This window comes from Cydia amplana, chromosome Z, assembly GCF_948474715.1.
Source record: "Cydia amplana chromosome Z, ilCydAmpl1.1, whole genome shotgun sequence".
NCBI lineage: Eukaryota > Metazoa > Arthropoda > Insecta > Lepidoptera > Tortricidae > Cydia > Cydia amplana.
Window position 1 is genome coordinate 10874723 of NC_086096.1, and position 13872 is coordinate 10888594.

The 13872-nt window shown below is 38.5% G+C and overlaps 1 protein-coding gene across 1 annotated transcript in view; it reads left to right on the top strand.

The window, feature by feature from the left end:
* LOC134661354 (dynein axonemal heavy chain 6) overlaps positions 1-8548 on the top strand; it is an 81577-nt gene extending 73029 nt beyond the window's left edge. The window contains exons 64-67 of the mRNA XM_063517393.1: positions 5899-6051; positions 6301-6507; positions 7610-7721; positions 8286-8548. Of these exons, the coding sequence (XP_063373463.1) occupies positions 5899-6051; positions 6301-6507; positions 7610-7721; positions 8286-8515 (702 nt within the window). The 3' untranslated portion in view covers positions 8516-8548. The remainder of the gene's footprint in view (positions 1-5898; positions 6052-6300; positions 6508-7609; positions 7722-8285) is intronic.
* The last annotated feature ends 5324 nt before the right edge of the window (positions 8549-13872 follow it).

A 13872-nucleotide genomic window follows, 5' to 3' on the forward strand; every position in this document is an offset into this window, starting at 1 on the left:
ACCGGGACCAATAGTTTCTTCAAACAATCCAGGTATCCGTTGGAATATTCCAACGGATACCTGGATTGTTTGAAAAACTATATAAAATGTATATACATATACACAAAATTTCACCCAAATCGGTTTCAGTAAATCGAATTTGGCTATATACCGATAGCAGCGCCACCTACCGGGTTCATTTGTTTTCCCAACCCTTCAGGAGCCCATTGAAATATACACACAAAATTTGATCCCAATCGTTCCAGCCGTTTAAGAAGAGTAGAGTGACAAACACACGTATTGTAGAATGTATGTATTAAGATATTAAACATTTGACAAATTCCTTAGTAAATACAAATATTATACATTTTATAGAACTACATGAGTATCAAAAAAACTGTTATTTACATTATCTCAATTCAATTTATTACTCCGTTTCCAACTTTTATTTATACCCACTCATTTGGGTAGAAAAGGTAAATACCGGGTAGATTGGGTAAATACCCGATAAATACCCGATATCTACCCCGGGTATTTACCCGCCGCCCATCTCTAGACCCGAGCGATATCTACCGTAAGAGCGTAAGACAGTAATTTTTCCACTTTTAAATGTATTCTAACCTTAATAGCATGGATCGCAGACGTTTCTGCTTGTTAAAAATTAAAAATCAACAATTTAGTCGAGTAGTCGGCGAATTATTCGGGTTGGTCTCGGACTGTCTAGAACACAAAATGACTAGTGTAATATTTTGCCTATGTCCCTTTTAGTCTACATCGCAAACGGTCTAGAACACAAAATGACTACAATTATTTAGACCTTTATTTACCTACATTTCGTCGGTTTATCTTTACGTTAGCGATGTCGACGGAGCCTATTTCTGTGCGGTTTGGCCTTCGGCCATTTGAAGATACCTAACGAACCTAACCTACCTATATGTAGTCATTTTGTGTTCTAGACCGTTTGCGATGTAGACTAAAAGAGATATAGGCAAAATATTACACTAGTCATTTTGTGTTCTAGACAGTCCGAGATCAAAGCCCACTAACTCTTACTAGTCTCGACTAGTTCGAGTAGTTGCTAGTCTTAGTAGTCTTAGTAGTCGTAGTTTGTTAGTTAGTGGTCTACTGGACTACATTTTTGGTGTTCAGACACGTTTAGTAACTAAAATACTCGCCACTTGACTAAATTAACGTAGTCTTTACTTACTTGTAACTCGTTCATCTGTAGCGCGAACGATTTTTGGTCAGTTGACCGATTTTAGTCAACTAAAATACTCGCCACTCGACTAATGTAGTTCGAACTAGGCTATAGTGAAATCTTTTCAAAAAACTGTTTTAAGGCATAGTATGTAGGTACATGTACAGGCATAGGCTATCAGATTTTGGAACGTTCTCCCACTCTCTATCGGGCAAGCGCAGACCAAATTCACATTCAATTCAAGCGCATGCTGCGCAAGCATTTCCTTGACAAACTTTCTTCTTCGTCAACTTTAATTAATGATTCACACTAGCACTAGCTAGGTATAGGTACATGTTGGCCTAAAAATAAGTGCATTCCCGTTGCCAGGGAGGTTTTGGGATTATACTGAGCAACTTTTACTGATAGAACCAACCCCGAAAACGAGTTATTCCCACTAGTTACCACCAAGTCGTTACCGCTGGTAACTACTGGGAAAAATAATTCCCAATAGTTACTAAAAAAAAAAAATTAAAATTGAATCTGTTTATTTTCAATCAAGAGGTTAGTTGTACAATCAATCTCAGTTACAATCTCTATATTTGGAGATTACACATACTACCAACTCGGTTTGGTGGTACCTACTGAGTAGATACCACTGGAACACGCCATACCTACATCAAAAATCATTTGCGTTTATATTATTATGTGTGCACGACACGTCTGTACATGCGTCATTGTGTGGGTAAGTAAGTCGCTTATAGGGCTGATGAGGGCCTTTCATCCCTTGGTTAACAATCTACTAGTAACACACCTTTGTTTTTATTATGAAATGATGTAAAAAAATACCCCGTTATTTGAAGTCGAGTGTGAAAATTATTATTTCTTGTAAAGATTAATAGAGTCTGTGCGGAAAGAGAAGAGTCGTGAAATGTATGGGCTCCCTTACATTCCACGACTCTTCTGCACATCAGACTCTATCGACTAGTATGATTCGCCCGGATTATCCTGACTGACCATAATCAAAATTGCATATAAAAGTGCCAAAACGCTGAGCGTGACGTGCCTATTTCTGTAAATTTAATGAATGTATAGAGAATGTATACTTAGTGAACAAAAGCTAGGTACATTTATTAAGTGATTGTTAATAATAAATAATTACAGCATTCGTTTATTTGATTTGATTTCTAATGGTTTAAGTATATTCCTAGCGTTGGTGTGGAAAGAAATGTTTAATTTGGTAGCAAAGGTTTTTTTCTAAGCCTCATGCTCTGAAGTTGAAACCCTCGCAACTTTCAAGATTCCTGTACTTTTAGAACCACGCGCTACGCTCATGGTTCTATTTTTGGAACTTTCACTTACTCGTGTATCAATATTAGCACGAGGATATAAACAAGAACTTTGCCCCTTGTAAAACAATTGCACATTAATGTGCCCAATAGGACGGATAGTTATTGTATATTATTATAAATATTATAACGAGCCTTAACAAAACGATCACGTGTACTTTAGGCATTCTTATTGGAATAATTACATCTATCCATTTTCGGGAAACTTTCTGCTGAAAGGGACGGAGAAAACTACTGCCCCTATTAGCAGCAAGTTAGCAGAAAAGTGTCCGGAGGAAGGTTGTATGTGTAACATGAATTATTATTTTTATTATTATAAGCCTATACAGTGTCCCACTACTGGGCAAAGGCCTCCCCACGATCTCCATCTTATTTGATTAATCACCATGTACTTAAGAGTAGGTATTATAGGTACACAATTACATGCACAATGAAGAGCGGAATTTCTTCTTAGGAAGAATCCTTTGACATGGCGCCTGGCCATTTGTAAGACGTAATTTTCATAGTTAATTGAACCTAACAGATTAACCGTGAAAGGGTAACAGATTAATCATGAAAGGTACTAAATCTTGGCGTAATAAAAATAGTTGTAGCGTAGCGTTTTTTCTTAAAAACGATATCGATACGGTGAAAAATTAAAGCGCCTGAAATTTTGTAATAGCAACGCAAAGTGTAAAATGAGTAAAACTCGGAAACCACAAATAAAATGGCTCAATTTATAATTGAATATTAAAGTACTAAAAAGGTACTAAAATTTGGCTTTTATAGAATTTATCAATCATCGCGGGATCATAGCGTAATAAAATACACCCGCCATTCTGACTGTCAGGTTGGCGGGTGTAACGTTTTCTGGTAATAACTTTAAATACCGTGAGGTACAAATTTTTTTATATGAGGTACCAAATAGTACAAATTAGGTACTAAAATATGGTATGCCTTTTGTTTATTTTTATTTACATACACCCGCCATCCTGACTCTCACCTAATTATCTGCATTTTGATATGATTTTATTTTAGTAAACTTAGAAGACATAGATAGGGAACAAAGAGAATATAAGCACTACGATAGGGAGTTGTTTTTGATATCTTCAAATTTGTTCATCATTTTGATTAACATTGTTTTAACATCGCTTTTAAATTGTCCGTCCGTTTCAAATTTTTTCAATAAACCGCGAGTGACAATTTGAATTGACGTACGCAGGGCGCGCTCAGCGGAAAAAAAAATTCTTTTGGTTCGACGTACATTGCTGCTTTTCTTAGCGCAATACTGCTCTTTGAGTGTTGCCCTACTTTAGTTTGCTTTACATTGCTACTGACAAGATTTGGTTGACGGACTATATTTTCATTGCCGGATTCGACTAGACAGGAACCATCCTTTTTGAAATTCGTATCTCATATGCTATGAAGTTGCAAACCCAGACGAAGTCGAGTTTTGTCATTGATATAGAATAAAGAACTGGATACCCAATCAGCCGCAAAAAATGGCCCCACAAAAGTGATGTTAAAACAGATCATGCATTACTTTTTCGTTTAGTCTTGTTTGAAACGCTCAAATGTGAAGTTGTCAACAATTACGAAATGTGCCGTCGAAATATGTAAAAATAACAATGATAAAACAAGGAAAAAGGATGGAATGTATTTCTTTCGGTTAGTTCTTGGGATAGCATTACATAATTTATGTAATCTGGTGGTAATTTTATGGTTTTGAATAAATTAATTTGTTAGTACCAAAGAAGGGATGTCAAGGAACAAAAATCTAATGAGTCGATGTGAGGTCAATATTTTTTTATATTTTTATATGGCATTCGTAACGAATAACATTATGTTTAAATTCAAGATTTCCAAGAAAACCTATAACACGTGCAAAGTGGACTGCTATTTAATTATAGAAAGAGATAGGGGTGATGCAGTTTTAAACAAGGCAAAACGGCACTTGTGTTTTCGGCCCATTTCCCTGTTTCCTACATATACACCACCAATAAGGGCTTATATCGACTAACTGTAAATGCTAAACCTGTCTGAACACAGTGACAACCACAGGATTTTTTTTATAAAGTATGAACATTATAAAAACAAGCAACAACGGTTGCACTCCAGGAGTGCCGATAGAAGTGAAAACTCACCTCACTATGTTACCGACGCCCGGTAACACGATACATACGTTTAGCGGAGGTATTCTATTTATTTATTATATATTATTATCATTCTCAAATAAGATCACATTTTTTCATTGACATGTTTATTTACATACTGCCATGACAACGTCAAATTATTTGAACATAGGTAAAGAGTCTTGAAAAGGAGTCCGCAACATAAATGTCAAATAACATTGAGTTTTTCTTTATTGATTTAAATGCCATCTAAATTATGAGTGGCCACCTTACGGGGCTTACGGTCACGTGATCGCCTTACGCCCCTTACGGCCATGTGATCGCCTTACGCTGTCTCGAGTTTATCATTTTTTCCCCACCTCAAAAAGTGCCCAGCGCCGCTAAAGAAGTTTTCACTTCAAAAATTACCCACCTTTCAAAAATCCAATCAGTACCAATAACTGTCCCCGTGCACCCGTGCGATGAGTAAATGTAGATCTAAAATACACAAGTTATTTTATTTAATAAGTTGTTTTTATATTTAATAAGTTATCTGATTAGGTTTTTACAGCACATTTATAACTCCCGGAACTATGCCAACCTTACTCTGCGTGGTACAATTACTGTCGGTGGCGACACGAGCACGCTCGATCAAAAATTGCTGGCGGTTAAAAGGTTAAAGACATATACTTACTTATTAAAAATTAAATTTGTTTGAATTTGAACCACGATTTAATTTTATTTGAGCTCCCGATTAAATTAAATTTGTTTTATTTATTACTTCAATTGGTTTTTCTGTACAGTAATACCTAATAAAGTGTACCAAAGTGACTCTATTCGTTCATTATTCTCGTTTGACGTTGTTTGACGGAAATACGTTACGTTTAGTGCCATCGGACTAAATTTTTTAACAGTGTTGTTACCTCTTGTTTGCAAATTTGACACTTAATGCTTACGACATTAAGCTCTTTTATGTACGAAACATTTATCTTGACTCAAAATTTACGTAAGCGTTTTTATCATCAATGCAAATGGTGCGAAACGTCATTGGGATCCACATTTGTTGACGTTTTTGTTCTGCTTTGTGTGTCTATTTCTTTTATATTAAGTCAGTGAGTTTTGTAAATACCTAAAGGCTCGAGAATATTAATACCTAATTATGTAAATATGTGGTTTAACCGCTTAACCCAGGGTTAGTGGGATGGTGCAAGTGGCGCTAATTGTGTTATCTTATTATATAGGAATTGTACCAAATAAAATAATAGAAACCTAACTGTACGTAGACACTGTATTAATATTGCAGGGCATCGTAGTAATGTCTGAGGATTTCGAGGAAGTGTTTACGTCGTTCATGAACAACAAGGTGCCTGCGATGTGGCACAAAAAGGGGTACAACTCGCTCAAATCGCTCGGCAGTTGGATACATGACCTCGTACTTAGGGTCGACTTCATCGAGGCGAGTACCATAACCGTTTACATTCATTTAGTTTCCAGGTTCAGTCAGCAATACTCTTCACTTAGCACGTGCTAGGTCTAGGTACCTTTGCATACAAAATGATACAAACTTCTATGCAGCATGTTTCTATCCAAAAGCGTCACTATAAAAACTTTTCCTTTTTTGAAATAAGGCCTTATTGGGATTAGTCCAGTTTCCCCACGATGTGCACTTGGCGAAACGTTTTAACATGAAAGTTTTGTGTGTCAGAAATGGCTGGTGGACGGCAGTCAGCGCAGCAGCTGGGTGTCGGGGCTGTTCTTCCCGCAGGGGCTGCTCACGGGCTCGCTGCAGTCGTACGCGCGCCGCTACCGCGTGCCCATCGACGCGCTCATGTTCGACTTCACGCCCCATCGCACCTTCCTCTCGCAGGAGGACGTTTACAAGGAGAACAAGAGGAAAAACAAGGACAACAAGGTATACTATACGCACACTTACATATACCTACCTACCTAGACCGATGCACCCTCACCATCATCATACCTATTCGCTAGGTGCACGACTGGTGCTGCCCTCATTTTGGCGGACTTTCTACGTTAAATCTTATGGAGTAAAATTAGTTCAAGCGGCTGCCGCTAGTACTAATGGCGGACATTCCATAAGATTACCTGTGTTTGTGACGATCAGCGCCACTTCCCCCTCCACCGACTTCGCACCTTGCCAATACCATCAGTGGAATGCTGATTATTATGATTACCTAATACGCGTTTGATCTAATTGATTAAAGGCTTGCCCAGACACAGAGCGCGACGCAGCGCCGCGTCCGCGCCGCGCGACCGCGGCACATGCTAACAGGTTACCGACGTCAAACAGACTGTCGCGCAGCTTCTGTCGCGCCCCGCGCCGCGCGGCCCCTTGCGTCCGCGCAGCGCTGCGCCGCGCGGACGCGGCGGGCCGCGTTCCCGCGCGACCGCGCCGCCGCGCGCGATGAGGGCGTGTTGAGAGCGCGGTCCGCGCGCGCCCTGTTTGAACAGTCATCGCGTCGGCATCACGCGGCGCTGCGTCGCGCTCTGTGTCTGGCCAAGCCTTAATGCACAACAAGTTCGATATTTTTATATATTACGTTTGCCAACTCTTCTACGCGAGTAATAGGTACGCGATAGGTATGGCGCAATACTCCTCTAAATAACAGCGTCCCTACTTATTGGAGTGCGCTGTGCGCACGGTTGAATAAGGATCGTGATTTACATTTACGAATACGATTTGAGACTGGAAAATATCTACTTAGAAATTATAGGTACACATCAATGTAAGATTTTTGTCTAGGTATTATGAAAAAAAAAATCTAATGGCGCCAGCATAGGGTTTAGGTACCTAAAGTCTATTTTTTTATTCGGTAGACTAAAATGACATTTCATAGTATGAACATCATGTGTCATTTCATACTATGAAATGTCATTTTAGTCTACCGAATAAAAAAATAGACTGTAGTATCTAGAAACAGGGGACACCTATGCTGGCGCCTTCTATAAAAACCTTTTGACAGTTGAAGATTGTCCTTTTCCAGGATCCCGACGAGGACGTGTACGGCGTTCTGGAGGTGCCGACGGACGGCGTCAACATACACGGGCTGTTCATCGACGCAGCGCGCTGGGACGTCGAACACAACTGCTTGGTCGATGCGCTGCCAGGTACGTTTTGCTGACATGGAAACGTGATACGACACGACTGGCCCTTTCATGATCCGGCCACGAGACTCCCGGCGAGCGGCGTGGTCTAAAGTCGGAACCAGATGGTTGGAGAGCGATCTCTCGTATGAATTTAATAAGACACACATTACTAAGGCCTGACCAGGAATATATGATCACTCGCCATGTTGCGGAATTTCACTGGAACTAACTTTTTTCATACTATACTGAACTGTCACCCTATACCTACATGAGAATAACAACGCCGTCTTGACAATCATCTATATTACTGGTCGGGCTTTACAGTCGCCATCAGATATATCGGAGCGGCCAAGGTGCTCAAAAGTATCTAAACACGCACTCTAGCGCCTTGACAATAGAGGCGTATTCAGATATTTATGAGCGCCTTGGCTGCTCCGATGTATCTGATGGCGACTGTACATAGATAATAAAACAAAATGGCTGACTTATTGTTGTTGTGTGGCCTCCATGGTAAAATACCCAGTTAAATAAGGTCAGTAATGAATAAAACTAATACTTTTTTTTTCATTTATTTTATAACCTCAGGTCAAATGAATCCTCCTCTACCCGTGGTTTGGTTTTATCCGGTTCTGCAGCTGCCCAAACCGGACCCACGGTACGAGGCACCCCTCTACAAGACGTCGGAGCGCGCAGGCACTCTCTCCACCACTGGCCACAGCACCAACTTCGTGCTGCCGGTGTTGCTGGCAGCTAATGCTCCTTCAGACTATTGGATCATTCGCGGCACTGCTCTGCTTACCCAGATAACTGATTAAAGAACGACATAAACTTTTATGTCCAGCGATTAATCGATATCATACTTACTTATCTTTGAACTTCGCGTGTATTTATGATTAATGATTATCAAAAAGGTTGAGCGAATAAATACCACCATACGTATACAGGTATATAGGATCGGCGCAGACACGAATAACGAATTAGTTTTACCGTACCGTATACAGTTGATTGCGGTTGGTGACGCCCAAGTCGCCCATCAGCGTCAATTGTCATCATTCAGTGACCAGAGGTAAATAGTCTAACAGGTTGTAGAGTAACTAACACATAAAATATTATCAATAAAATACATGTACGTATACGAACTTATACAAATACGAGTACCTATTGTTTTAAAGGAAACGTCCATCACCCCACACTTACTTTATGTAACAAATAATTTTATTTGACTTTAACAGCAGGTGGTTGATAATGTAACATAATCCTTATGACATTCATGGACCGGTGCAACCGGCTGACGCTTGTCATAATCAGTTTTAAACTTTTAACAAATTCAGCCTCACAAATTATTCAGTTAATAGCACAACTGGTGAGGCGTCCATACTCGTAATGATTCCGACATTACAGTCGTTTACGAAATATCTAATATTTTACGCCGTTTTTATATACCTATTCTGTTTTTTATATGTGTAGGTATTATATAATTAAGTTCTTTAATTGTATATTTTTCAGTAGGTACCTAGTGAAAGATGCTAAAATTACAATTTGATTTGCAAATTTACCTACTACCAAATTATCCTGCATTGTACCATGGACTGTACATACATAATATATAATACATATCATCATACATTATCCTCGTGAATGTCAACTGCTGCTCCGTTGGGTATATTGAGTAACGGAAGCTATCAAAACACGTAGGAAAAAATAATCATTTGTTTCCTGTTCAGGATTTATCAAATTATAGATAAGAAGTTCTGTGGAACAAAAAAATCAAATACTGGTGGCGGCCAAGAATTTTTATCAGGTACCTGGTGTAGTGCATAATACTAAGTGCGTTTTCGTGAGAATACGATGGTAAAGGATTATGCACTACATCTGTACCGTACGCCTTCACTGAGACATTTTTATTTACAATGTGTAACTTTGCGACAGAAATCAGGCGCACTATAAAAGTAAATCCCAAACGTCAGACCACCAGTTCATTTTTTTCTCTAGAAATTTGGTTATATGTATTTTTACAATTGTCAAAATATTTTTATCTTCTATGTTTCGACAAAGGTATTTTTCTCTAACTGAATGTAACATGTTTTATAGGTAAATAAATATATAACTATATTCTGTGTGACGGTTATTGTGGTGGGCAAACATATACATAGGTACAGTCGCCATCATATATATCGGAGCGGCCAAGGCGCTCACAAATAACACGTCTTTATTGCCAAAGCGTTAGAGTGCGTGTTCAGATATTAGATATTTAGATATACATATTTTTGAGAACTTTGGCAGCTCCGATATATCTGATGGCTACTGTACGATAGATATTATTAGGGCCCGGAATTTTGGGTGCGGCTTTTGAAGTCATAGGGAGAGAATACCACTGTTTATCGATAAACAGTGGATAAATTCAGATTTTATTTATTTGTGTCTTTATATAATAGGTACCTCAAACTTTCTGATAACTCTTTTCAACGGTCGAATGATGAAAAAAGATCGAAATATCGGAAAGTTTAATCCGTTTCTTTTGCTTTATTGAAATGAGTATCATTACGAAAATCTTTATAATACGTAAAGTGTCATTCAATAGAACTTGCTAACTATGTAAACAAACCGCCATACTAAAATTAACACTGAATGTCAAATTACTAGTAACTTTTGTTTACATAATTAGCAAGTTCTATTGAATGACACTTTATGTATAAGTATTATAACGAGTTTATAAGTAGGTATTTACCCGCTACTGTTATTTTATTTAGATAAATTGATCGCATTGATAGAGTAATAGACTGATAATATCGATAAAAAGCGGTGCTCTCTCCCTATGTCAGAAGTCGGACGAAAAATTCCGGGCCCTAGTTATTATAAGGGAACAATTCATACTAATAGTAATTTTGAAACGGATTTATTTAAACTGGTTAAAACTTCTTATTTCAAACAAAGTCAGAAAACAAAAGTTACGATGTTATGTAGAACATGAAAAGGAAATAATTAATAGGCTAGCCTTATGTGGAGGCGATACAAATCGCGGTCTGTATAAATTCCAATTAAACTAAAATTTACGGCGGGCTGTGGACAGGTCCTCCGCTGGCACGTGCAGCTACTGAGCGGGGATTCATCGAGACCCTACAGCCGATCTGACGTGCCACGCTTGGTGCCACACCCCGCAACCGGACAGTCGATTGTAATCAACATGTGTACGTACGATCAACTAAAAATACAATTTCAGTTACCCGTGAACCAGATGCATGTAACTGCGTCGAAATATCGGGAGCTCGAAAACAATACAAAAGGTAATCACGGTTCATATCCCGGTCGATATAAGTAATTCAAAAAGATTGCGAAGTGTAAGTGCCGGTACAGACGGACTGCAACCCGACTGCAATTTGTATGGAAACTATGCAGTCAACGTGCCGTTCCCATATAAATTGCAGTCGGGTTGCAGTTCGTCTGTACCGGCGTTATTCTTAATAATTTTGTATTCTTGTATTTCGTATACGCATCACCATTGACGTACAGTCAGCATCAAAAATGTTAAAAGTGACGGCTAGTGTGGCCAAATACTGTGCTCCGATATTTTTGGCCTTTTGGAGGATGATGAGGACTGTACAAATGCTATAGGTTTGACTGCTCGGTTGCGAGGTTTGCACGTTAGGTATTAGGCTCTGGTCTCCTATTCACTCCATAAGCCACCACACGGAGCGGAACAAAGAAAAGTAACGTGACTGAAACGTTAAAAGCGTGTCCACTAATACCTGACGAGGCCTGCGACGCGGCCCATGGTTTGAACGGGAGACCAGCACCTTGTCACCGCTAAACAGGGTCCTTCATTGCGAGTTCTTTGTAGTCTACGGGATTTCACAAAAACTATCACTATTTCACTCATTTTAACTGTGTTAGGAAACACGATTGAAATAGTGAACAGTTAATAACGTTATATACTTGAATAACAATACTCAAACTATTTTGTCGCCGATCGGGACCTCAACAGTGATCAGAAGATGACGTTGCGCTTTGGTTGGTCAAAACCTCTAAACCTACCTTCGACTTCTGCTAGCATGTGAAATCCCGTTTTATTTAAATTTGCGAACAATTTGGACTCTGCTAAAACACAACACGAGATCCTAACCTTCATACAGTTCCAAATATGCCACGAGCAACATTTTTTACGCAATTCGTTCAAAGGGCCGGTACAGACGGACTGCAACCCGACTGCAACTTGTATGGGAACTGCACGCCGACGTTGACACCGAAAACTATATCAACTAGAACAAGCATCTAATGCCATTAAACATTACTGGGTCCGTAGCGAACGTGCAATCGTTAACGCTCCGTAGCGAACGAAACGCAACAGTCACTGTCGCACTAGTATGGAAGAGTGATAAAGAGAGATTACTATGATAAACGATACGTTACGGAGCGTTAACGATTGGCACGTTGGCTACGCGCCCAGGTATAATTACTGTAGAGTTGTTAACAGACTTGTAAAACAATCCATTACATACTTATTATTTGACTAACATTAGCACGCGACTGTATGAAGGTTGGACTTGGGCGTTAAGTCTTCATTCCTTACAAACAGCGTGGTCTAATCAAAATACATAGATAACTCCACACAGACTTAAACTACATATGTATTACTATTTTATTTATTTAACGCGTGAAAGTGAATGAATATCACAGTACTTATTTCTGCTAATTTCATTTATATAGATAGGTTGGTGGCAAAATTTAGCAGTTGAATTAAATTATAATATTTAGCCCTAATTATTAGAAAAATAAAAACCTAGACCAGAATTTACCACTAACTAACCTTTTGCTAATTACTGCTTTATTCAAATGTTTTCCTAGACGTTGACACAAACTGTCCCATTGTCGTCTGTTTGCACTCTGGTAATCACAAAGCATGCAAATTATTGTGATTATCAAATAAGCTTATATGATTTTCTTAAAAATCAACTAATACCTACATGAATTTCTGGTTACAATCAATTATTATTACAAAATACCTGCTTTTTACATAGTTTATACATTTGATTGGTCAAAATGAACATTGATGTAACTACGTGGATAACGTCCGTCATGCGATCGATGTCTATCTAAAATTTGCTAAAAGTTATGAAAATGCGCCGGCGATACATACTCGCACTTATACGTGCTAGCGTACACAGCTTGCGGGGTGAGGACCCTGACGCTGGGGACGGCCGCGCCGGCCGCTCCCTACGCACACACACTACGCTTCCTCATCTCGGACCTCGTGATTCTAACATTTCTTTAAACAATACTTGCCAAGCTTTTTCAGGCATCATTATTATTTGACCTAGAGATAAAAAGAGGACGTCGGTTCCCTTTTCTAAGACTAACATTTTTTATTGATCCTTCTCAATAATATGTTCACCAAAATAAATATGATTTTCAAAAATTTTAAATTGCTTTAATCCGGAGTACCTACGGGAACTCCGTATAGGTACAAAAGCGTACGTAGTAGGTATATCCAGAACCTATGATTTAAAAATAACGGGGAATAAGCAATGCAAGTTGCATGCAGGGCAGTACAGGACTGCGTACTAAATACTTAATACTCAGTCGTGACGATAACGCACTGAATTTCTTTACCAACATTTAATATTCTTGAACCACCCCAGATTAGAGTGTTAAAAATGCCATAGAAAAGTATCTCACGGATACTGAATTTTAAGTCTATTCTAGTCTATTGTATATATTTATTGTTTTGTATTTGTTATAATTGGTAATGACTGGTAAAAATAGAATCAATTAATAACTTTTCCACTTCTCATGCTCAAAAAGTGCACCTTTATGTCGTGCGTAGACGACATAAAATCGCATTTTATGCTCTAGAGCATAAAAGTAAAATTTTCTTCTAAGACTAAGGTAATCAGTCTCAACAGACAAACAGTTAAAACATATTGCACAATTTTACTGAGCAATAAAATTGTGTAGATGACAAAACTTGTTATATTATTAAATTTTTGCTACAATTTATTAGAAATCCGTATTTTCTGTCATTAAATTTAGTAAATCACATAAAATAGGAGTCGATTATCGTTCATAAATGCTCCGAAATGTTTGACTTGGCAGAAAACCAAGCGTCTGAAACTCTGATCACACGTTGAAAAAAAAAAAATTAAACGTTAGTTGGCGGGAATTGGTTATGTATTAT